This window comes from Podarcis gaigeae, assembly GCF_964106915.1.
Source record: "Podarcis gaigeae genome assembly, chromosome: 10".
Taxonomy (NCBI): domain Eukaryota; kingdom Metazoa; phylum Chordata; class Lepidosauria; order Squamata; family Lacertidae; genus Podarcis; species Podarcis gaigeae.
Window position 1 is genome coordinate 24,367,795 of NC_139686.1, and position 25,767 is coordinate 24,393,561.

At 43.5% G+C, this 25,767-nt stretch overlaps 1 protein-coding gene across 1 annotated transcript in view; it reads left to right on the top strand.

Moving 5' to 3' along the window:
• The window catches only part of STAB2 (stabilin 2), a 100,915-nt gene that overhangs the window by 66,173 nt on the left and 8,975 nt on the right, over window positions 1–25,767 (top strand). Inside the window, exons 45-62 of the mRNA XM_083699722.1 lie at window positions 2,538–2,657; window positions 2,903–2,950; window positions 3,361–3,444; window positions 5,555–5,701; window positions 6,967–7,107; window positions 9,253–9,312; window positions 9,893–10,069; window positions 10,191–10,283; window positions 12,132–12,278; window positions 15,321–15,377; window positions 15,911–16,034; window positions 17,599–17,748; window positions 18,254–18,358; window positions 19,255–19,362; window positions 20,488–20,681; window positions 22,244–22,385; window positions 23,340–23,473; window positions 24,780–24,945. Coding sequence (XP_083555848.1) covers window positions 2,538–2,657; window positions 2,903–2,950; window positions 3,361–3,444; window positions 5,555–5,701; window positions 6,967–7,107; window positions 9,253–9,312; window positions 9,893–10,069; window positions 10,191–10,283; window positions 12,132–12,278; window positions 15,321–15,377; window positions 15,911–16,034; window positions 17,599–17,748; window positions 18,254–18,358; window positions 19,255–19,362; window positions 20,488–20,681; window positions 22,244–22,385; window positions 23,340–23,473; window positions 24,780–24,945 — 2,197 coding nt within the window. The remainder of the gene's footprint in view (window positions 1–2,537; window positions 2,658–2,902; window positions 2,951–3,360; window positions 3,445–5,554; window positions 5,702–6,966; window positions 7,108–9,252; window positions 9,313–9,892; window positions 10,070–10,190; window positions 10,284–12,131; window positions 12,279–15,320; window positions 15,378–15,910; window positions 16,035–17,598; window positions 17,749–18,253; window positions 18,359–19,254; window positions 19,363–20,487; window positions 20,682–22,243; window positions 22,386–23,339; window positions 23,474–24,779; window positions 24,946–25,767) is intronic.

Sequence of the window (25,767 nt, forward strand, 5' to 3'; positions counted from 1 at the left end):
GATCCCTGGGGAGGTAATGCTGGTCCTGGTCCTGGTGGTATAACTCTTGGAGATGGTCCCGGTGGTGGTGGAGGCCAAGAGGCTGCGGCTCCTTTTTGCAGGTCCTCCTCGTGGTCGTGTAGGAACTTCTGCTGGTCTTCAGGTGATTTAATCTTTATTTTCCTTCCTTTGTAAGTAAATGAAAGTCCTTGTGGAAACTCCCACCTGTAAGGAATTCCGTTATGTCTCAACAATTTGGTCAAATCTATATAGGTAGTCCTAAGTTCCAAGAGATATTTGGGTATATCTCTGTAAATTTCGGCCCTTTTACCTTCTACCTCCAAAGATTTCTTAAAATGTAGGCCTAATATCTTATCCCTTTCTTCTCTTGATCTCAGAGCAACCAAACAGTCTCTGGGCTTATCTTTCTTTACTGATTTTCCCAGTCTAAAGGCTGTCACAATTTTAAAGTCCTTTTCTTCCTCAATTCCCCAGAATTTGGTGAACAAAAGTGTCAAAAATCCCTCTAGATTATTCTGTTCCAATTCCGGGATAGCCCTTATCCTGAGATTACTATCTTTACTTTTCAATTCAACCAATGCCAGGTAGGCTTGTTGTTCCCCTACCTGCCTTCTCAAAGGTCTTACCTCTCCTTTAATTTCATCCACCTTTAAGTTCGCCTGTTCTGCTTTTTGGTTGGCTTCCACAGCTAATTTAAAGTTTTCAGCCGTAGCTCCTTGCAATTTCTCAATTGCCTGAGTGTGCTGCGAAACCTGTTCAGTTAATTTGCCAATAGAGGATGTGGCTTGGTCAATCTTTGATGTTTGATTGTCCACTTTTTGGTTTAAGACTGCCAATTGTTCCAAAATTTGTTTTAAAACTGTTTCAGATCCTCCAGTTGCCATGTCTTCTGCAGCAGGCTGCACTAGTTCCACCTCCTGTGCTGTCAGCACAGTTGGGACAGATGATCTGCGGTGATGAGTTAAAGTTGTTTGCAACAGTTGCCCAGATTTTTTCTCTTTTTCTTTATCTTTAGCTTTAGCTGCTCTTGTTCTCCCTGTGCCGCTCATTCCACACCTGCCTCTGTTCAAGGTCAAATGGTCTTTTGTCCCATGGGAAAAACAAGTCCCAAATATAAATAAAAAGAACCACAAAAGGTTTCAATAAAGTTCAGTTCCCATGCAACTATGTTTCCACAGTCCTATAGGGGGAGTATTTCGAAGCTTCAAAAAAGAAAGGAGCTATTTTCCGCCATTGAAGTTCCTCAATTCCCCATATTGAGTTTAATAATTCCCAAACACAAAAGGAAGGTTTCCAGAACTTCTAGTCTTTTAAAATCCAGCCATAAAGTATCAATACAGGTCCATGCAACAATGTTTAATATTTGTATCTCAGTCTATGCAACAATTTCGATCTCTGCAACAATGTCATCAGTTTGACAGCAGTTTGACAGTTCTTTTCTATGCACTGGCAGCCCGGTGACGGGGTTATCTCTTTCAGCCCCGTTTAGCTCAGAAATTGGAGGATAGTTCTAAAGAATAAAAGTCTATACAACCCACAGTTCTTTCCTTTTTGTCTTCAAAATACAGAGTCTCTCAATGCACCCTTTCTTCCACTTTGACAATCCCTTTTTAAATACTTCAGCTCGTTTCCGAGCCCTTGCTTTGATCTAATTAGCAGAGTCGGGAGGCTGACTTCCTGTTACTCGCCTCCCGCTTTCGGCCGAATTTCTTCAATTTAGTTAGAAAATTTAGGACCCTTACTCACGGGTATGTTGCTCCAATTCCGATACTTTCAAGAAGAAAGGTCAGCGCTCATCAGCAGCAGCAGCGCGGCTTTGCTTCCACGAAAAGAGCGATGAACTCACAGCGCCGCTCCCCCTTTCACGTTCCGGAGCCTCTTACGAGGCTCCTTCCCCGCTTCTGGGGGGGCTCCAGGCGCCCGCCGAGTCCCACGGCCGCAGGCTCACTCTGCCTGCGGTTTTTCTTGATGGGTCTCCGCTTTGCCGCAGCGGACGACCCTTTTTCGCGGAGCCCCTCTTCACAGCGCAAAGAGGACCGCCATTGCTGTTTCGCGCCGCCTCCGGAAGTCTCATATCAATGATCTAGATAGACAGTTGGGGCATTGCCCCATCTAAAGCAGTGCTCTGCCCCACCTAGGATTTGCAGGGCAAAGGGAAGGAAATGGTATTTTTAATTTGTGGCATGACAACAGCCTCCATGCAAAGAATTGTACTGTAGTATGTAGACCATGGAAGAGTTGCATATAAGAGTGGTGTGTTGGACTCCATCTCCTGGCTTTCCCTTTGCTCTGCTTTTCAGTTTCCGTTTCAGTTGTGTTCTCAATATGAAGTTTGCTGCTTCTTAAATCCTTATGATTATGAATTTCTGTGCCACTGAGTGGGCAGTGTTGACTATGGAAGGGCCACGTCCCATTGAAATGAGCAAGGTGTAAAAGTTATTCACTTTATCCATAGATTTATTCTTTTTCTTAAACTAGAACTGAGATGTATCTTCACAGAAGAGATTTTGTTTAATGTCGGGTTCTCTTCCTAACAGGATAATGGTGGCTGTTCGCAAAATGCCATCTGCAATGATACTGAATACTCAGAAAGGACCTGTACCTGTCGACCCAGTTACGTTGGAGATGGATTTACTTGCAGAGGCAGTATATTTCCGGTAAAACTTCCTTTTTTATTGTGGAATGTTGTGCTACAGCTTTCATTATCCCTGGCCATTGGGCATTCTTGCTGGGGCTGATGAGAGTTGTAGTTCATCAACATCTGAAGGGCCAAAGGTTCCCCACACCCGGCCTACATCATTTCTATTTTGTCATTGCTGCCTTCTGTAATCTATCTATCTATCTATCTATCTATCTATCTATCTATCTATCTATTTATTTATTTATTTATTTATTTTTATAGGAACTTGCAGCAGATTACAACACTACTCGGTTTAAGGGATATCTAACGGTAAGATAGACGTGCCCTCCCAGGTCCTGATCTCTATCAGTGATCATTTTCACTCACACATTTTGAAAGCTTTGCCAAAGTTGTTATTTATAAGCAAAGCACACGTGATAAACATGATCAGCCATATTGTGGATGAGCCGTCAGTTACTTGTTTTTCCAGACTTAAGTTCAGCTTGCCACATTTCTGCATTGGTTTGTGATTATTTTTTTTAAATGTCCTCGTGTAAATTAATCAGCACTTTAGCGCACATTTTTCCTGATGAACATTTTTGTATGCACTTTTCCTAATACACGTGTTTTGCAAGCTATTTTTTAATGTTATTTGCACCTATATGTGCATTTTATAACACTTTACCCTAATATACATTTTTAGCCTGAAATGTTTAACATTTTGCCTTTCTTTCTTGTAGGACTCTAACATCAATGACATTTCCGGAGCCGGCCCATTCACTGTTTTTGCACCAACCAACCAAGCATATCTAACCACACCAAAAGTAAGCAAATCAATCTTAATAATGCAAATCGGCCTTATACTTAAGCACTAGCCTGGTAGACATAGCCAACAATGAACTATATGCCGGGGAGCATCTGGCATGGGTAAGATGGGTGGAGATGGAGGGATAAAGTGTTCCATTCTTTCTCTGTGCCAAGCATAGGAATGCAGGAATCCCACCTCTGCCAGCCCCCAGTAAACATTTATTTAGTCTAGTAACTTACATGCATGGTGGCAAGAAGTTCTAGGGACAGGGCTGCTGAGCTTAATTTCATTTAGATAACAGAGCCCTAGAGCCTTATGTTATCTTGGCGGCTTGTCTTTATTTGGAAATATACAACCGCGCATCAGTGGAAGCAAACAGACACTCCTAACAAGGCAGCAGGTCCATTACCCTGGATTAGATCCCTACAGTGAGGTGATTCCTCCCTCCCAAGGTAGTGCTGTAGGAAAGCATTGCCACACCAACCCTAACGCAGAGCAGTGCCAGATTCCAGCGGTTCCAGGCACTTACCCAGGGGTTTGTGTTACCTTTGGAATGCAGTACAGCAGATACACTGCCGTCTTTATGATACATGCTTTATTTACACAAATAAACAACCTGAGCCTGCAATGGACAGGTTCACAGCATTAACGCCCCAAAAGGGTCTTGCTTCTCCAATATCTTTTTGCAGGGCCTGCAAGACAGAACTGTTCCTCCAGGCCTTTGGTCAGAGTTCAGTCTGATTTTTCACTTTCTGTATAAGAACAAGCATTAAAGAGGCCTCCTAGCCTGCTCACAGGTCCTTTATAAGACCAGTGGTAACAGTTGGCCCTGAAGAATATTAACCACTCTCAATTTTACCCATGGACTACCATGTGTCCAGATTTTAATTTGCTCTGAACTAATTTCAAGATGTACCGTATTTTTTGTCCCATAGGATGCTCCGTCCCATAGGACGCACCAAGTTTTTTTGGGGGGAAATAAAGGAATTTTTCCCCCTTTATTTCCCCCCAAAACCAGGTCGGGGTTCAGCGGGATGGCGGCGCTGCACCTCCCTGCTGTCCCCCGAGCTTGTGGGGCTATCCGATGTCTGCCCGGCGCACGGGGCGCTCTGCTTCAGGGCGCCCTGCGCGCCGGGCGGCAGGCTGCTATCCGCAGCACGGGGAGGCTTGCAGGAGGTCCTGCAGGGCTCCCCATGCTGTAAATGTCTGCCTGGCATGCGGGGCGCTCTAGGGAGCCTAGGGAGCACTGCGGGAACTCCTGCAGGCTCCCATGGCTTGCTGATAGCTTCCTGAAGCCTGGAGAGCGAGAGGGGTCGGTGCGCACCGACCCCTCTCGCTCTCCAAGCTTCAGCGAAAGCCTGTATTCGCCCCATAGGACGCACACAGATTTTCCCTTCATTTTTGGAGGGGGGAAAGTGCATCCTATAGGGCGAAAAATACGGTATTTTAATTAATTGATTGCCTGTTTTTATGTTCTTATGTTCTTTGTATACTGTGTTAGTTTTATGATGTTAGCCACCCTGAGCCTAGCTCCAGCCAGGGATGGCAGGGTACAAATAAAAATTTATAATAATAATAATAGCCATAGTCTTTGATTCCAGCAGAAATCAGGCATGGCTCTCTGCCTTCCTCGCCTGCTGCCTTGCTTCTAGCTCACATGACTCCATTTTCCACTCTGGCCTTTGTCTAACTACCAGCAAGTTGAGGAAGGCGGGGCCTCCAGCCATTTTCTCCCTGGTGCAGAACCACTTCCTTTGTTACCTTAACCCATATTTAGGGCCATAACCTCACCAGGAAACCAGTCTGGCTATTCCAGGAATTGGATCCATGCTGGATCCATGAATTTGAAGGGTATCAGCATACAGCCCTCCCCACCCTCAACTCATAACAGTCTATTAATATTTCCAGCCCTTGACACACTGTGGAGTAAACCTCATTGAACACAGTTGACTTGCTTCCAAGTAAACATGTACCAGAGTAGGCTGCACCATTTATGTGCCTCAGATCCCAGACTCCCACCTCATGGTAATGAGGCAGCAAAATCAACAGCAGTATTTTGGGTGCATTTGCAGCAGTACCATTTGCTCCCCTGCCTTACCTATTATGTTTTCTGACTCTTATCTAAGGTTCAGGACTGGAGTCTCAAAGGTTGGATGCCCCAGATTCTTCGCTATCATATTGTAGGCTGTACAGCGCTGCTCTCTAGTGATATGACATCTGATAAAACTGTTACCACTCTCCATGGAGATCAGCTCAAGATCACATTCTCACAGGTAACTAAGCCTTGGACAGCATATGTGTAATGTTACCTCCTTAGAAAACACAGGTGCAGTCTTCTTAAGGTGTTGGGATGGATTAGCATTAGCAATGAGGCTCAAATGAATGCTAATCTAATGGGTCGATGGTTGCAACCCACCAGATGAGCTCTTCTGCAGCATTGCATTAACAACTCACTTGGTCACCACAGGTGACAATGAATGCTTTGCAGGTGAGTAGGTGAACTGGCGGGCAAATCCCATTACACTTAGCTTCCATGCCAGCTATGGAAGAAAGAAAGCCCATTCCTCCTCTACCAACCCACTTGGTGTGGGATAAATAAGCCTCATATAACCAACATGCTTAACTCTAATTAATTCATGAAGGGGTTAAGTCCATAGAGTAAGCTGTCCTGCCAGGCTTAGCTAGGTCACACCCCCTTACATTGGGAGGAAGGGATACCAAACTCTTTGTTCTCTCTCTCTTCCATCATGTAACCCTACCAGGAAAGACATCTGGTCTGGTTGTTCCCAGCTCAGAATGTGTGGCTTTAGCAAGCCATCTCTGTTTCTATACAAATAATTTAGAAACTCTTATCAATTTATAACTCAAGTTTAACTGGCTATGTTTTGTTGCTGCTATATGGAAAAACACATGAATCTGACCTTTGAAGAGTTTGTAAATAAATGACCAAACATGTGGTCTCTTTCTATGCTAAGTGGAAGTGGGAAACTTTGGAAAGGACTTAGAAGGGAATGTTTTAAAGGTATAGCAGCCTATATTTCCACACTTTACTGCATGTTTTGTAATTTTAAATCTCTATGGCCATGAGGATTCAATGGCCTCTCATAGGAACACAGGAGTCTGCATTATACTGAGTCAGATCATTGGTCCATCTAACTCAGTATTGTCTGCGTTGACAGTTACTCTCCAGGGTTTTAAGCAGGGAGTATCTCCCAGATTCCCACCTGGAAATGCCAGATATTGGAGATGGCGCCTTCTACATGTAATGAAGTTTGCTCCCCCACTGAGCTATGGCCAGTCTGGGTGGGCAGAGTCATTCTGGGTTTGAAGGTACTTCATTGAGAAACTTCCACCTGAGGTTTTATGGCTCAACAGAGAGAGGGAAGCTGCACACAGTTCCAGCTACTGCTGAAATGCATTTAAGTCCCTGGATTTTTATCACATTGCCTAATTTCCTGGTACATTTATTCTATTTTAAAACAAATGTGAGACCACGCACTAGTAGAATCCATACCTTGTTTTTTGTGTTTGTTTTCAGAATTCAGTTTTTTTGAATGGAGATGCTAAGATTTTAACCAGTGATTTAATCTGCACAAATGGGGTAATACATCTCATAGACAAGCCCTTGTTTCCACAGAGGATTCAAGAGTTCCCTTCTGGACAACCAAAAACTCAAAGGGTGTGTAAAATTTATGCTGGTGTTTTCAACTAATTAAAAGTTGTTCAGTCCCATTTTACTACTTTGCTTTCAGCTGATTAGTTGCTTAACTAGTTGAAATAAAGATTACAGTGTGTCACTTAGGTGATATGTCTGCCATAATTAATTGCCATAGTTGTTTGTTCTTACTAAAACATAGATAAATCATAATTGTTTCCCAAAAAAAAGACTGCATTGTTTTGTTAAGTAATTCAATTAGATCATTTGCAACAATAATTTCAACAGTAACTACATTTTGCTAACCTGTGCTTCTGACATGATTTTATTGATTTAATTATTTGCTACATTTCTATCCCACCTTTCCTCCAAGGAAAGCACATTTGGTTCTCCTGCCCATTTTTATCCTCAGAACCCTGTGAGGTTGGTCAGGCTGAGAGGCTGTGGCTGGCCCAGGTTACTCCGTGAGCTTGATAGCTGAGTGAGGATTTGAACCCTGGTCTCCCAAGGCCCAGGGACGCGGGTGGCGCTGTGGGTTAAACCACAGAGCCTAGGACTTGCTGATCAGAAGGTCTGTGGTTCGAATCCCCGTGATGGGGTGAGCTCCCGTTGCTCAGTCCCTGCTCCTGCCAACCTAGCAGTTTGAAAGCACAAAGTGCAAGTAGATAAATAGGTACCACTCTGGTGGGAAGGTAAACAGCATTTCTGTGCACTGCTCTGGTTTGCCAGAAGCGGCTTAGTCATGCTGGCCACATGACCCGGAAGCTGTATACCGGCTCCCTCGGCCAATAAAGCGAGATGAGCGCCGGAATCCCAGAGTCGGCCACGACTGGACCTAATGGTCAGGGGTCCCTTTACCTTTACCTCCCAAGTACAGCTCTCTAACCACTGGATGTCACTGTCTCTTGCTTTTATGTTTCAAAAACATGTGGAAGAAGACTTTTTAAAGAGCTGAAAAGTAGAAGGGAGAGCCTGTAACTCTTCTAGCTGCTGTCACTATAGAGCAGCCTTGGAAAACCTGGGGCCCTCCAGAACTCCCATCAGCTGACTGGACTGAGTGTAGCTGACTGGGTGTTTTGCACCAGAACTCCCATCAGCTGACTGGTTGTAGTCCATGGTGTGTCTCTTCTCCTCCTAGAGAACAACAAAAGCAAAAGCTATACAGAGCGGAAACAGTGTATTTCCCTTTCCGCTCACAAGACTCCAATAATCAGTGCTGGAATGTAAACAGACATGTGACATGTAACAATCCCACACACACCTGCAGCACGGGAGGAATGGAATTCTCAACACCTGGAGGGTTCCAGTTTGAAGGCTGCCCTACAGAGCAACGTGGGACTTAGCCCAGTGCTTCTCTTCTCTTTGGACCAAACTAGATCATGGTGCTAAATGTGCCACTTGGGTCCCAGGGTTGTGTTTTTGATTGTTAATAGCCACCATAGGTGAGGGAGAAACAATTTTCATCAGAACTGTGGTGAGGCATGGTTAACCCTTCCTCTCTCACTATTTCCCAGACAAAAATGGGGGCACAGCAGTTTTTAAAAATAACCACAGCACTTGACATGTTTCGTGTCATGCCTAGTTTGGTTGTAATTTGTGAATTAGACTACAGCTAATTGGAACTAGCAAAGCACTTGTGAAATGAAATGGCTGCAAAGATCATAGGCAGGTATTCAGTGCTAGTCCTACTCAGAGTAGAGCCTATATATATATATGAATATATATATATATGAATGAATGTTTTGCTGCCCTGGACTGCTTTGGGAGGAATGGCAGGACGTACATTTAATAAATAAAGGACATTACTAACTTAGGTTCATTTATTTCGATGGGTTTACTCTGAGTAGGACTTAGTTGACTTCATATCCCGCCCCCCCCCCCGCCCCCAGTGTCACACTGATGCTATGCTGGCACTGAAAATACCTAGTGATTCATTAGCAGCAGTAGTTGGGTTTTAGCACCTTAGTGGTCACACTTACCATAGTTACAAGGATTAAATAGGCTTCTATTATGCAGAAACTTCTGTTACGAGATGTTGCAGAAAGCAGCAACCATTTTCATATGTTGTATGTAAAAATAATAAACAGTATCTTACTGCTTTTTGAAAACACCCTGCTGTTACATTTACTAAATGAGCAAATAAGATTGGCAAAAAAATTTTCTTCCTAGGAAAACCTCAAAGTGATTGCAGCAAAAAATGGGTACATCATGTTCTACAATTTGCTAGAGGTAAGAGTACTTGATTTTGTAACCCATTTTGTAAGGCCTTTGGATGCAGGGTTTTGCAGCATGTTTTGTGCACTCCTGTGTCAGAGGAAATCCCATCTACTTGGAGACCTCTTGCATCTTATAGGTGAAGGAACAACTGTACTTACCGTGAATGGTATTTCACTGTGCATGTAAAGAGTGCTCCAAGACCCACCCTGCTAGCTTCCTATGATTATTCAATTTGCATTGAGGGGCATGGGACAATAATACATACTCAGTTTTTCTTATTCCTTGTGGGTTTTGCTTATTTCCAGGATGGTTTTTCTTCCACTCCTTGTGGTGGTTTTCCTATTTTGTCTATATTTTATCACTTTCTGCCCTGTTGAATTCCAGTTTCTCCTAAGCCGTTCCAAGAAATGGGATTGAGACTCAACAGGAAGAGAGCCAAAAAGTCTTCTGTATAATTTTTGGGCATTTCTTGTCTTCGAGCTTCGGAGTAGGCAACAGAACCTGCCTGGAGCCCTCTTTACATCCACAGTGAAATATCATTTAAAGTATAAAAAACAAAAAACGGTGTCTTTTTCCTTTTACTTTATTTCAGAGTTCAGGACTGATGGGTCTCATTAACGATCCTCTTCATCAACCAGTCACCTTGTTTTGGCCCTCTGACAAAGTAATCAGGGCTCTGCCAAAGGACCAGCAGGATTCATTGTTTAAAATGTCAAACAAGGAGAAACTGCTTCAGTATTTGAAATTCCACGTTATTGGAAGTGCTAAGGTAGGAGTGTACAACATTTCAGTGCAACATTTCTAGATGATTTATAATTTTTTTTAAAAAACAAAACAGCACCAGTGCAGTCTCTTCCTTTTTCTCTTGTTTTTCCTGATGTCTTCCACAGATTTTAGCTGGTGACCTCCCTAGGTCTACTTCACTGAAGACTCTTCAAGGTTCTGATCTCAGTGTGATATGCGGCAATGATGACAGCAATACTGTGAGTGTTTGGCTAATCCATGGTGTTTTGACCACTCTAGCCCCATAATCCCATCATCATACTTTGGGGGAAGGGACATAGCTCTGTGGCAGAACATATGGCTTCACATACAATAAGTCCTAGGTTCAATCCAGGTGGAGCTGGGAAAGACTCCATTCTGAAACTTAGAAGGTGGCTTGCCAAACGGTGTAGACCGGGGTGGGGAAGAGCCCTGCAGAATATTGTAGGGCAACTTCCATAGAGAGGGAACGATAGTCTTCCTTCTTCAAACCGTGGAAAAGTGAAGCTTTCCACAGGAAAGGTGAAAGGAATGGAGCCACTGTACAGCCCCCAGAAGGCAGTCCAGAAGAATAACCAAGATCAATGTCTTTGAAATCCACTGAGAGGTCCAGAGAATCAACAGAGTTACATTGCCCCTATCTCTTCGTCAGCACAGGCTGTCAAATCAAGCGACCAAGGAAAATCCATGCCAAACTTCTGAGCATCGGAATTTCCCCAGCGGACTCCTTAAAGATGAACCTACGGTCAGCCAAAAGCCTTATCGAGCAAAGATTAGCAGACATTGAAAATTAACACAACCTCTCCAGGGGTGGGGGTGTCTGCTCCCCCAGGTATCATGGAATAACCCCACCACTTGGCCTTCCATCATATATGTCATCTCTTTCATCTGTACCACACCGACTTGCATTTATTCGTGCAAGGTTCAATGTTTTTCCATCGAACCTGCTGAGCCACAGATTTTCCAAGGGTTTGGTGTCTCCGCTATGCGAGTGTGACGGGAAAAGAGTTGAATCTCTTCCACGTATAATGTTCAACTGTCCCTTACATAGCATAGCCAGGACTAAATTCCTGGGTCCTGCTTTACTGCGCTTGGTTGGCAGGCCTGTTGAGTCACATGCCGCACTGCTTTTGCAGGATACAGATCCTTCTGTAACTCTGCAGGTGGCGAGATTCCTGAATGTGATTATCTCACACACAAAAACCACCAAAAAACAACATCAACAACAAAAACTAATCGGACAGTTATGATGAGAGTGCATGACGGATCTCGTCTCCAGTTCTCCTTTTTCTGTGAACCGTCCCTTGGATCTTTCCGGGCCCCAAGCTGTTATTTGTCACTGCTCAATGACCCACCCTTGCATCGTGGTGTTCCCCTTCTGTTGTTAGATGTATTGGTATTTATGTTTCTGTGCTTTTATGTTTGTGCATATTTTATGGGCTAATAGCCGTAAATAAATAAATTTGAATTTGAATTTGAATTTGAAAAGTGACCAAGAGGGTGACCAAACTCCTATCAGAAATCAGGTTGAGATGGATCAGGGGTATCCAATGTTGTTGGATTCCGTCCCCCATCAGCCCTGGCCAGCATGGTCAGCGTACAGTGATGAGCTGTAGTCCAGCAACATCTGCATTGCCTACCCCAGATCTAGTTCATAGACTTTCTCCAGAAGCACCCATAGTTGTTTTGCATTTATGAAACAACTAATTGCATAAAAATAGTGCCATTTAAGGATTTTATGCTGCTCAATATCAGTGTTCTCTGGGCAGCTTAAAGCACCAAACATAATATCCATAAAACAATAAAAAAGCAACATTAAAATGTCAGTGGCAGCAAACAAAACAGTATAATAAGATACATAGCATCTCTGAAAGCATTGGTATTGAAACATGTCATATAAATAGATAAGCAGATATTACACAAGAGGTGTTGGCTTTGGGATTCTTTGTAAATATGTTAAAAAACAAACCAACAATCTGACTCCAATTTATATTTATTCTTCCTGTTTTCAGTACCTAATAGGCCTCCTGCTGAAGCAGTGATAACTTTATTATAACTTTCTCCTTCAGGGTGACCTGTTCCTCAATGAAAGAAGGTGTAAGATTGTACAAAGGCATATTGAATTTGATGGTGGCATCGCTTATGGTATTGACTGCATGTTAACAGATCCTGTCCTTGGAGGTCGATGTGACACCTTTATCTCTTCTAATATTCCGGTCAGTCCTCCTATGGATTTTTGTTGCCTTCTGAATTTCAGAACTAATCCAGTGCCCTTACATCTGTGAGTGCTCCAATATGTATACATACCTCCTGCATGTACAAGGGAATCCTGCATACGCAGGACCTTTTGCTGTACACTGGAGCTCTAGATCAGAGCCTAAATAATGCAGCTTGGTAGGTGCATACTCAGAAGTCTTATTCAGTTCAAGTGGATTTGGTTCAATTAAACTCAGTGTATTTAATCTGCTTCTTACTGCCTACTTTTGAATGTTGCTTAATTTAGATAGCGAAATGCATTTGCTGTTTTGCCGTTTTGAATATCTTTAGTTATTGTCCTTGACTAGAAATAATAATACAGAGATGTTTAAGAATTTTCTCTGCCTACTTCTCCATTTTATTGCACAAATGAAAAAGTTGTACTGGGCTAGATTTCATTTCTCAGTTATTCCATGTTCTATATTTCCAGGATTTTATAAATGTTGAAGTATTGGGAAAAACCCAATATGATTCATATGGGATATTTTTCTCTGTTCTGTCATTTAAGGTGTGTTCAAGGAATGTCTGTGCCTGAGAGGAAAGTGGCAATACACTGATACTTATTTATTAAATTTCTATACCACTCCAGCTGAGGATCACAGATATATATATATATATGGGGTCATGAAGAGTCGGACACGACTAAACGATTAAACAACAACAACATATATATATGTATATGTATACACACACACACACACACACAACAAAGTAACAAATAAAATGACTCACATCCCACAGTTTAAATTCAATAGATTATTTAAGAATAATCTATTTGCCTGGCACCCCCATCCCAGTGACCTATACACAGGCTCTGCCCTTAGGCAGAATGATACAGCCACCACAAGCCAGAATGTTGGTGAGTGGACAGCAAAGAGGTACTAGTTGGATTCTCTGCCTGTGGTGCCAAAATACCTTGACTGGCTTTGAGTACCATGCATCTTGACTTGGTCCACCTCAGCCAGCGAAATGTATTGAACCATCTTATTCACTGAGTTACCTGAAGACAGACACAAACATGCATACAACTGTACATGCACAGGCTCTGTGCAGTTCAGTGGGAGCATGAGTGCCAGGCCGAAAGGAAACATGCAGGACCTTGGACAGTTCCATGGAGCTCTACTAAAGGTGGAGTCCCTGCAGCTTTATGTAGATTGACCAGGCTTAGAATGTAACATGCTCCTCTAACCTGAAGGAGCTGGTTGGCTGGTTAAAATGTCTTCATCTTGTTTTTTAGTCTTGGAGTCTGTGAGGCTTCGGAGACAGACCTACCCCTCTGAGTCTAAGAATGGTGGCAGGATTGTGTCCTTTTGCAGAGAAGTCTCTGTATGAGGTAATGGGACGCAGGTGGCGCTGTGGGTTAAAGCCTCAGCGCCTAGGACTTGCCGATCGAAAGGTCGGCGGTTCGAATCCCTGCGGCGGGGTGCGCTCCCGCTGCTCGGTCCCAGTGCCTGCCAACCTAGCAGTTCGAAAGCACCTCCGGGTGCAAGTAGATAAATAGGGACCGCTTACCAGCGGGAAGGTAAACGGCGTTTCCGTGTGCGGCTCTGGCTCGCCAGATGCAGCTTTGTCACGCTGGCCACGTGACCCGGAAGTGTCTCCGGACAGCGCTGGCCCCTGGCCTCTTGAGTGAGATGGGCGCACAACCCCAGAGTCTGTCAAGACTGGCCCGTACGGGCGGGGGTACCTTTACCTTTACCTCTGTATGAGGTACTGGCAGTTCTAGCACCAAGGAAGTAGCCTGAACCTCATCCGAGTACTCTGTTGCACACTGCAAAGTCCCCAGGTTGTGGGCCACAACAGTGGCATTCAAATTGATATGTGCAGTTTGTGGGCAAAGTCTTACCATTGCAATGACAATCTTCTCTCCCTCCACCCCCATGCATTCATTAGACACTCTTTGCACTACTGAAGAGGACTGTTGTTGAATCAGAAATGTATTTTCTTTTACCGAAGTGACTAAGAAATTGGGAATTGAGAAGCTGGGTTTTAGGCCTCTAAAACACTATTGTACAAATAGGGGCGCGGGTGGTGCTGTGGTCCAAACCACTGAGCCTCTTGGGCTTTCAGATCAGGTCAGTGGTTCAAATCCTCACAATGGGGTGAGCTCCCGTTGCTCTGTCCCAGCTCCTACCAACCTAGCAGTTTGAAAGCACGCCAGTGCAAGTAGATAAATAATTACAGCTGTGGTGAGAAGGTAAACGGCATTTCTGTGCACTCTGGTTTCCATCACGGTGTTCCATTGCACCAGAAACAATTTAGTCATGCTGGCCACATGACCCCGAAAGTTGTCTGTAGACAAACGCTGGCTCCCTCGGCCTGAAAGCGAGATGAAGGCCGCACCCCATAGTCACCTTTAACTGGACTAAACATCCAGGGATCCTTTACCTTTTTTTACCTATTCACTAATGTTTGATTTATTGGGCTTGCTTTTTGCTTGGTCCCGATTGTGCTCATATAAACTTTGTGCATACAGTCATACCTTGGCTTACAGACGCTTCAGGTTGCGTTTTTTCGGGTTACGTACTGCCGAAACCCGGAAGTACCAGAACGGGTTACTTCCGGGTTTTGGTGGCCGCACATCCGCAGAAGCGCCAAATCACAACCTGTGCGTGCACGGACACGGCGCTGTGGGTTGCGAATGCTGCGGGTTGCGAACGTGCATGGATCATGTTCGCAACCCGAGCGTCCACTGTATAAGCTCTGTGAGCATAAGCTCTGTATAGAGGTACAACTGAATTCATGGGGACCCTTCAGCTGTGGAACTTACTGATACACTCACTCATTCACTCAGGTATATATTAGTAAATATAGCTTTGGTAAGAGACTTGTTTAAAGAAATTGTAGGAAATGAAGTTTACAATGTCAGTTCATAGTGCTAATTAGATTATATATTGCATTTGTATAGTTATTTTAATAATTAAGTGTGGTTTTTAATCCTAGCTAGCTTAGGGGAGTTTTAGTCTTCCGATAGAAAAAGGTGTATTTCTCTTTCTCTTCAGGGAGACTGCACTGCTTGCTACATAACTCCTCGGTGCCCTGCTGGATCTAAAGTGACGGTAATTACAGTTCTACACTTACGATTCAAAATTTAACCAACAAGTTGTAATAAAATATTTTGGAAAATAGCTACATTTTAAACAAACAAGCTTATACAGCAAAGGAGGTATCAAAAGGACTTGGAAGCTCTGTAACCTACATATGAATTATAAAACAGCTCAGTGGTTCCTTTCTCACTCCCTCAATCATAAGCTTTCAGAGCTACTTACACACCATACATATGAAGCACATTTTCCCACACACAGAATCCTGGGAACTGTAGTTTGTTATGAGTGCTGGTAACTGTGGGGGGGTAAACTACAGTTACCAGGATTCCTTTGGGGAGGCAAAACGTGCTTTCACGTTTCAGGGAGTTGGATTTAAATGACCTTTGAGATTCCTTCCAACATTATGATTCTAAGCCATTCTGTGAGGGCTGGTAGGGATGTTATGAATACCTTGTCCTATGGTGCCTTTATTGAATTTCCTGATTTCTTTGTTTTGTCCATTCTCTTTCTCCCCCCCCCCCCATTTCTAAATATGAAACCGTAAGGGAGAGGTGAAGAGATGTACTTACATTCTCAACCACAGGATCTTGAAAGGGTGTCAGAAGGATTGTTCTATGATGATCAGGATACCACACTGTTGCAAGGGCTACTTTGGGAATGAATGTCAAGGTAAGATTTCCTGGGATCAAACACTTGAGAAACTTCTGAGAAGGGCTCCTATGCTTATATATATCTTTCTCAGTGATGCTATTAGCAGCATGGGAAGGGGGAGCAATTTAGGTCTAGATAACAACATGAGGGGGGAAAGGTTAAACATCCCCTTTCCCAGCACAACTTTTACAGTCAACATTGGATCCCTTTATGGCTGCCTAAAAAAGGAAACTGGGATAGGCTTCCTACATATCGTCTGTTCTGACTCTTGAACAGGAGAGTTGGCTTAGCAACCACCAGGCAGCATGTGGCAGAAACAGATGGCAGAGGGGTGGTCCAGAGTGTTTAAAGTGATATGGAAATGTTTTTCACAGAATCATAGAATTACAGAGTTGGAAGGTATCCTGAGGGTCGTGTTGTCCAACAGCCTGCAATGCAGGAATCTCACTTAAAGCATCCGTGACAGATGGCCATCCAAACCCTGCTTAAACACCTGCAATGAAGGAAAGTCAACCACCTTCTGAGGGAGTCTGTTCTACTGTTGAACAGCATTCACTGTCCAAAAGTTTTTCCTGGTTTTTAGTTGCAATGGCCTTTCTTGTAACTTGAACCCATTGGTTTGGGTCCTCTCCTCCAGAGCAGGAGAAAACAAGTTTGCTTCATCTTCCATTTGACAGCCCTTAAGATATTTAAAGATGACTATCATATCTCCGCTCAGTCTCCTCTTCTTATTCAAGCTAAGCATACCCAACTCCCTCAACCGCTCCTCATAAGGCTTGGTTTCCAGACCCTTGATCATTTTGGTTGCCCTCCTCTGCACATGTTCCAGCTTGCCCATATTCGTCTTAAACTGTGGTGCCCAGAACTGGACACAATATTCCGAGTGTGGTCTGACCAAGGCAGACCTTGAACGGGGCACTAAACTTCTTCTGATGCAGCCTAGAGTAACTGCTGCTGGCATACTTTTCCTATTATTGCCTCTTGTAAATAGATTTTAAAGGGTTTTGTTGCCAAAAGCCTTCTGTACAGTTAAATAACAGGTCTATAAAAATCACCACAACCATCAAACAGTACTGATGCAAAGGTGCATAGGAGACAAAACTTCAGACAAAAGCCTGGGTGAAAAATAAGTTTCAAGTTGGTGTCATAAACTATAAAGAGGAAGGACAATTTCCATAACTGGAGTGCCTGTGTTGAGAATGCTCTCTCGTAGCTTGCCAAAATAAATGCAACACTACCAAGAGGACGTTCCCATGTATTCTTAATATCCACCCTATTATTTTGAATGTCAATTGTTATAATTGTTATAATTTATTTTAATTTCGCATTGTTACATCGCTGCAACCCACACTGGGACGTTATGATGAAGGGTAGTAAGAAATTGAATAATAATGATGAATTAATTAATATATTTGGAACCTAAGCCATAATATTATTTCAGGGAAGATTATCACCTTAGCTCTCTGTGCCTAAATAGATCTCTCGCTATGAGCCATGGGGTCCTAGCCCAATAAGTAATAAAATAGCCACCTTGGGGATAGTTCTTACAAAGACTGACTCGTTGCCATTTTCTGCTTCCCAGCCTGCCCAGGAGGGTCAGAAACTCCATGTAATAACCGTGGTTCATGTGATGAAGAATATGCTGGCACGGGAGAATGTACATGCAATGCTGGCTTCAATGGGACTTCGTGTGAGCTCTGTATGCCGGGAAGATATGGCTTGGATTGCAAATGTAGGTTTCACGTGGTTGTCGTTCTGTTAAGCCCTTTACTTGTGTAACCTTTTGTCAGGCTATAAGGGGTAGCATGGTTTAGTTTCAGGGGTGGAGAACCTGCCACCCTCCAGAAACTGTTGGACTACAACTCCCATCATCCTTCACTGTTGGCCATGCTGGCTGGAGCTGATAGAAGATGGAGTGCAACAACATCTGCAGGGACAGAGGTTCCCATCCTCTGTTCGTGGTTGCGGAGTGTGTCTTAGCTGAACTTGGGAGACCTGACTTTAGACCTTCTAGGCTCAGCCTAACCTAGGCTGTTTCTTTGTGCAGGAGTGAAAAATGTGGTATGGACCCCTTTCACATGCCCCATCTTCAAGGGCTGCAACTTCTCTAATTATAAGGGACAGTGGGAAAATGCTTTTGCTAGGACCAGCTAGTGTTCATAACGTAAGTTTTTGGGTTGCATCAAGTTCCTCCTTATAATCTGTCTCCTAATCATCCAAAAACTTTCTGTTTACAGCCTGTGAGTGCACATCACATGGACAGTGCGATGAAGGAATTTATGGATCAGGACGGTGCTTCTGTGAAACTGGATGGACCGGACAGCTCTGTGAAACCAAAATCGGTCTGACTCTTTAACAGTAGGAGAACGTTGTAGTCTGCAGAGTAGATTTCATCTCACCATTACTTTTTAGAGCTGTCGGCTAATTAAAATAGTCTTCACCATATTTTCCATACAAATAATTGATAAAGAAATCAAGATTCTTTGCATACTCTCATTCATGATGTGGTTCTATAAGAGAGGTAGCCCAGTCAGAATTAATTCCCTCATTTCAGTGGCTCTTGGTTTCTGGTAAATATGCTTGAGATGTTATAACCAACATTTAATGGAGTAAATAATTACTCCTCATCAACCATTTAGGGTGCATCTACCCTGTGAATGTTAATAAGTTGAATGACCTGCCTCATAGGCCTGTTGTGAAGGCAAGGGAAATGCAACAAAAGTTATAAAACAAATAGAAAAACTAAAGCTGATATATAAATAGAAACAATGTTAGCTACACATTTGCTATCACTCTTCTATCATAACCCTCAAAGCAATTGTAGATTTGCTTGAGAAGGATAACTGTAATGTTGACATCTGAAATAGTCAGTCTTTTTTATTGTTTTAACCATAACAGTCATTGCAATACATTAATCAAGGATTAAAATGGGAGTGAAAGAGAAAATAGAAGTGGGGAACCTGTGTCAGATAATTGCTGTATGATGGCTCCCATCACCCCTGACCATAGGCTATGCCGGCTGGGACTGATGCCCCTCCAGATATAGCCGGCCTCCATGGATTTCCCTGTCCCTGAACTAAAACAGTTTACTGCAAGTGTATCTGAGGTATTTACTTTGATTCAGTGCACAGGGATGCAATTCAGGCCACCTCCAGTTTCTTTATTTAGGATTCTTTCCTCAGTCTTGAGACAATGAGAAAAGTTTGAATGTGGGTAATGGTTCTAATTTTCTTCACAGCTTTAACTCCCGAGTGTTCACCCAACTGTTCCATTAATGCTGTTTGCCAAGAGCAAAACATCTGTCAGTGCAAACCATACTATAATGGAGATGGAATCACGTGTACAGGTAAAATCAACCGGAAAGATTAGCTAGTAATAAAATTGAAGGAATGTATTTTAATTGAAATCTTCCACCATGTTTACTTACACACCCCTATTTTCTGGCCCTCATGCAGTTCCTATGTAATGTGATAAAATATGAAAGTATCCATGAACTCCACAAATACATGTATTTTAGTGTGGCATTAAGGGGGCCTGGATCCACTCTGCACAAAGCAAGCCAATATTTTGTGCTTACAACGAATTATTCATAATGACAGCCTACTTACTTTAGCCTAATTGCCCATGATATTCTGAGGCTGGTCTCCACAGCCAAAACATAAGTTTATACTTATAAATCCCCTGTTCCTGGAATATTAAAGGGGAGGGGGACCCACTTCTGTGCTTCTGGGTGTTCCAGTCAGGTGATTATTAGCTCTGAAGCACTGATCACCTGTCAGGGAAGAGTGTTTAGTCTCTCTCGCACACCTACCTGACTGTCAGATCTGGCAGCCCCGATCATCTGTTTGGGAGTGGAAGGGAAAGGGAGAGAATCTTCAAGCACAAGCTCAGACTGGCAGACTTCTCTAGCTTTGTAGTATTTGAAGGGATTTCTGTCTTTTTAAGTTTGTTTCTTGGTTGCAATGGCTGCAAGCCTTGATGTGGTATTTAACTCAACAAATTGAGCCAGATTTAGTGGTTCGTTTTAGCTCTGTCCTTTCCTTCCTAGCCTTTGACTTTTAGAGAGGCATCTGATCACTAAAGTTCTTCCACTAAAGCTGGTCCAGTAAGAGCAGGGGAAGAGCACACTAAGGGCATAGATCTACCCCAATGCAGAGGACAGACTGAACACTTGCTTCTCCCTAGGGTAAATCCAGGCACTTGGTGTCACAATTGTAGGCACGAGGTATCATAACATTCAGATACTGCCAGAAATACTCTGTATTTTCTCATTCTTTGGTGGGCCAAAAAATCTCACTTCATCAATATAAAGGAATAGAATAATGCCTGGAGGACTGCTCTATCAGTAACTTACAATAATAGCATAGAACTTCCATATTCAAGAGCTATCTATCATCTATCTATATCATCTATCTATCTATCTATCTATCTATCTATCATCTATCATCTATATGTGTTTTTTGCTTTGCAGCTGAGGATCTTTGTAAGAAAACCAACGGTGGCTGCCATAAGAATGCAGAATGTGTACAAACTGGTGTGCAAGTCAGTTGCACATGTCAGAGAAGATACAAAGGGGACGGGCACACCTGCATGGCTATCGACCCTTGCACCGATGGGTTTAATGGTGGTTGCCATGAACATGCAATTTGCACCAAGACGGGACCTGTAAGTGTTAAGAGTCTTTCACCTTGTCCTAGGCAATGTATGACCTTCCAAACGTTGCTGGACTCCCATCACTGTTGACCATGCTGTCTGAGGATGACGGGGGTGAAACAACATCTGGAAGGCCACAGATTCCAAAACCCTGTCCGAGAGGCTGTTTCTCTCACTGGTATTAAGGGAACTGTTCAGATAGCATCATTTGCCCACATTTGCAATTGTGCTCTCTTAGCCCCTAACAAAACTTTGGAAGTGTCCCAGGAAAAGCTAAGTGTATCCCTCCCCACCCTCCTAGCTATTCTGGTCAGTCATACATACTGCAGATTGTAAACCACATTTTAGCCCATTGGGTCTGCAAAGTAGCTTACAGAATGTACCGTATTTTTCGCTCTATAAGACACACTTTTTCCCTCATAAAAAGTAAGGGAAAAATGTGTGTGCGTGTTATGGAGCGAATGCAGGCTGCGCAGCTATCGCTGAAGCCAGAACAGCAAGAGGGATTGCAATCCCTCTTGCTGTTCTGGCTTCTGGGATTCAGATTTTTTTCTTTTCTTGTTTTCCTCCTCCAAAAACTAGGTGCGTCTTATGGTCAGGTGCGTCTTATAGAGCGAAAAATAAGGTAATCATAAAATAATCATAACATGTAATAAACCACGGCCAGCATTTCCCTGTGCTCTAGACTGGGGGAAGGGGAGATAGAAACAGTGTGTGCATGAAATGAAAACTCTGCGGATGTGCCTTTAAGTCTGCAGTAGTGCAATTAGGTAGTTTTAGATTTGGACTGAATGGTCTTATGTAGCCAGTGCTTTTTAGATGGCAGTGTGTGAGCCTGCCCTCCTGTGTTGGAGGGCCCTCCTGTCTATTCTGCCCCAAAGATCTGCCTTCTGGTGGCAGCACTATGAGTATTTTTACCCTGAAAGAGAACTGCATGGTTGGTCTGAAAATATCATGTTTGGTTCCAGCTGCTGAGGGGACTTAATACAGTCTGCAAAACATTAGTCAGTTTCCCTCCTGTACTGTTACAGTGGAACTTTGGTTTTCAACGCAATCTGTTCCGGAAGACCGTTCAACTTTCGAAACGTTTGAAAACCGAGGCACAAAGGGTGGTCTGCAAATTTCATTGAGAAAATTGAGAAATATGCAGCGGAAGCCGTTCGACTTCCGAGGCGCGTTTGAAAACAGAAGCAATTACTTCTGGGTTTTCTGCGTTTGAAAACTGAAACGTTCAGCTTCCGAGATGCTCAAAAACAGTGGTAGATACAAAGGATCTTACACACACATACTCCCCTTCTTCTTGAATGGACAGTATGCCATAATATACGTGCTGAAGTGTTTACAACCTAGGGGGGAAGGCTATAGCTCAGTGGTAGAGCATCTGCCTTGCATGCAGTCTCCAGTTCAGTCCCCAGTGGCATCTCCAAGTAGGGCTGGGAATGTCCTCTGCCGGAAACCCTGGAGAGATGATGCCAGTCAGTGTAGTCAATACTGATTTAGATGGACGCAGTGGTCTGACTCTTGTAAGGCAGCTTTCAATGTTTATGCAGTTTCATTGCAAATTTCTCTCCCAGGATATGCGCAAGTGTCAATGCAAAGATAACTACATTGGCGATGGAATTGATTGTGAGGTGAAACAGCTACCGGTAGACAGATGTTTGCAAGATAACGGGCAATGCCATGCTGATGCCAACTGTGCCGATCTCCATTTCCAAGGTCAGTGCACCACAAGCAGGCACACAATTATAGTGATTGTGAATTTAAAAAATTAAGACTGTTCCATGACTCTCAGGGGCCTAGACTTACATAGTCCTATAATTCTTTTAAATCCTGCCATAGCTACCCAAAGCAACTTAAATGGGAAATTTGCTACATTATAGATCAGGGGTCAGCAAAGTTTATCTTGCCTGGGACGGATTGGTTCTGCGGAGATCCCCCCACAATTTTCTGTGTCTGTGCAGACGCAATTTTCGGTGCTGCGGAAGCGAGTCCCCATGCCGCGCTGTGCTGGTTTAGTGCAGCACGCAAGCTGGCAGCTTCATTCGGGGGCGGCTCGGGGGCCAGTCAAACAACCTCCGTGGGCTGCTTCCGGCCCATGGGCCTTAGGTTGCTGACCCCTGTTATAGATGTTCAGTTTCTGTAGTATTGGTGAATGTGCTTTTCTCTAAACCAGAGGAAGGGAACTATGGTCCTTCATACAACTGTTAGTCTGCAACTCCCATCAGGCAGCATGGCCAATGGTGAGAGTTCCAGTCCAGCTGGAAGGTACCAGCTAAGAGAAGACATCTCTAGATCAGCTTTGGTTCCACAGATGTTATTGGACTACATTACTGTATTTTAAATATAAAAAGCTACATGTTATGTTTTTGTTTTGACTATGTTTTGAGCGATTTATTGCATGCAATCAGTATTCTTTGCCTGACTTAACAATAGATTGAGTTGACAAAGGAGGGGTGTGTCTTTGAAGCACTCAATCTTCTTATTGCTACTTGAAAGCATTTTTGGTAGGACCATGAGGGGCCAGTTCATGATCCAAGATATAATTATCCACAAGACGTCTAGAAAACCAAACCCTATATATTCAGGATACACTGTGAAATGGAAATGTGGGATAGAAAACTGCATAATGGAAAGGATTGATTTTGGGGTTTGCTCCATTCTTCCTTGCAGATACTACTGTCGGAGTTTTTCATGTACGTTCTCCAAAGGGTCGGTATAAAATGACTTACGACACAGCAAATAAGACCTGTGCAGACGAAGGAGCAACAATGGCTACTTACACTCAGCTTGTCTATGCGCAACAGGTAACAATGTTTATTTCCACTTGCAGGCAAGGCAGATAACTAACATATGCTTGAACTGAACAGAGAGACTTAGCTGCCAGGAGAATAAGTTGTAAAGGACAAGTGCCATCAGGAATACATCTAGTTTCTTTTGAAGAAAGAGAAGTACGTAGGAAAACATTCAAATAAGTACAATATTGACTGTTGCTGCAACCTGTTTTAAAAAAAAGCACCAGAGGCTGGTTCACACAAAAAACTCCCTTTCGTATTTTGGCTTCTTTATTCAAATAACAAGCATGAGTCCTGTGCATATGCAAGTCAGTGCTATAATAAACACACTGTATTTTTACCAGTCCAGATCAGAACTGGGTCAGTACAGTGGTACCTCGGTTCCCAAACACCTCTGTTGTCGTACGTTACATCTTGGTTCTCGAACACTGAAAAACCAAAAGTAAATGCTTCTGTTTTCGAACATTTTTCAGAACCCAAGCATGCGACGCGGCTTCCGCTGAGTGCAAGAAGCTCTTGCAACCAATGGGATGCCGCACCTCAGTTTCTGAACATTTCGGAAGCCGAACAGGCTTCTGGAATGGATTACGTTCAAGAACCGAGGTAACACTGTAGTATCCTGCACAAGGGAATGCATGAGCCTGTTTTGACAGAACTTGTAAGTGAATGAGGTCCTTGAGCCTTTTGGAATGCAGTAAGTCTTAGCAGGAAGTGTGCAAACACCTGTACTGATGCACAGAGACTGGTCACGAGTGTGTGCCGTTCTAATTGCCATGGGACCTTTCGCTTGGCAAATGAGGCATAGTATAGCAAGCCTGCCTCTCAGACTGCATGCAGATCTCTCCCTGTTACCTCTCTTTCCCAACTCAGGCTGAAAGAACGTGCATATGATTCTAGGAAAGGCCAGAGATCTCTGTCCCAGGTGGCAAGTTTCCTTACGCAGCACTACAGTTCCAAATCTGGAGCAAGAGGCATCGACCAGCGCTGCGATACAATGCCGGCTACTTTGCTAGGGTTGCCCCCCGGTGTTAACTCGAGGGCACCAGTTGCACTTTTGTCCCAGCACGGAAATGTTTAAAGCCCACCCAGTCTTAAGCTTCTTGGCAATGGAATGCCCAGTCATGTGACTGGGCCATGTGAGATAGAACCAGGAAAAAGTCCAATGCTTAAGTCACAGCCTTCAAAGCAAGGCTTCATTGGGCTTTGACAGTGGGTGGTGTCCCCTCCTACAAGCCACACATTGCCTAAAGCCCATCGTAGCATTAGGTTAACACCATTTCCCATTTTCCTTTGTTTCATGGTTATATGCTAACGGCAGGCAAAGTATCATCTGTGTAATGCTGGCTGGCTAGCGAATGGAAGAGTAGCCTATCCGACTGCCTTCTCTGCCCCCCAATGTGGTGGAGGAGTTGTTGGGATTATCGACTACGGGTACAAAGTCAACATGAGTGAAACATGGGATGTCTACTGTTACAGAGTCAAAGGTAAAAAAAAAAAAAAAGTGCCTTTGCCTAATGTTGTTTGCCAGAAATATAGTTCATTTCCAGAACTACTAATAAGATCATATTGTCATTGTATATTAACTTGGCAGCAGACACAAAGCCATTTCTGAGGTACTGTGGAAAGTTTTTAACCAGGGGTAGGCAAACTAAGGCCTGGGGGCCGGATCCGGCCCAATCGCCTTCTCAATCCAGCCCACAGATGGTCCGGAAATCAGCGTGTTTTTACATGAGTAGAATGCGTCCTTTTATTTAAAATGCATCTCTGAGTTATTTGTGGGGCATAGGAATTTGTTCTTTTTTTCTTCAAAATATAGTCTGGCCCACCACATGGTCTGAAGGACAGTGGACTGGCCCAAGGCTGAAAAAGGTTGCTGAGCCCTGGTTTTTAACACTGCAGATAGTGGTGCGGCGGGGGGGGGGCGGGGAGCGAGACTTCGTGGTTTTCTACAATTTGACATATTCATATTGTCTGCTCTAGCATTCAAATTGGGGTCTGAATAATGTCTACAGACAATGAGGAGGTTGTTGGGGGTGAGGCATCATGAAGAAGGATTCCCTAATTGTCTACATTGCCACTAGTAGCTGATGGAGGGGGCTGCGAAATTAGTTTGGTTTACATTTTAATGCAAATTTACCTAATCTGCACTTTCTGAAGCCATACAGGAACCAAAACACACCTATCCAAATTTGGCAATGCAGCTTTCCAACCATAAAACGCATACTAAAATGTATATTCCTTCCAGTAGCACCTTAAAGACCAACTAAGTTAGTTCTTGGTATGAGCTTTTGTGTGCATGCATACTT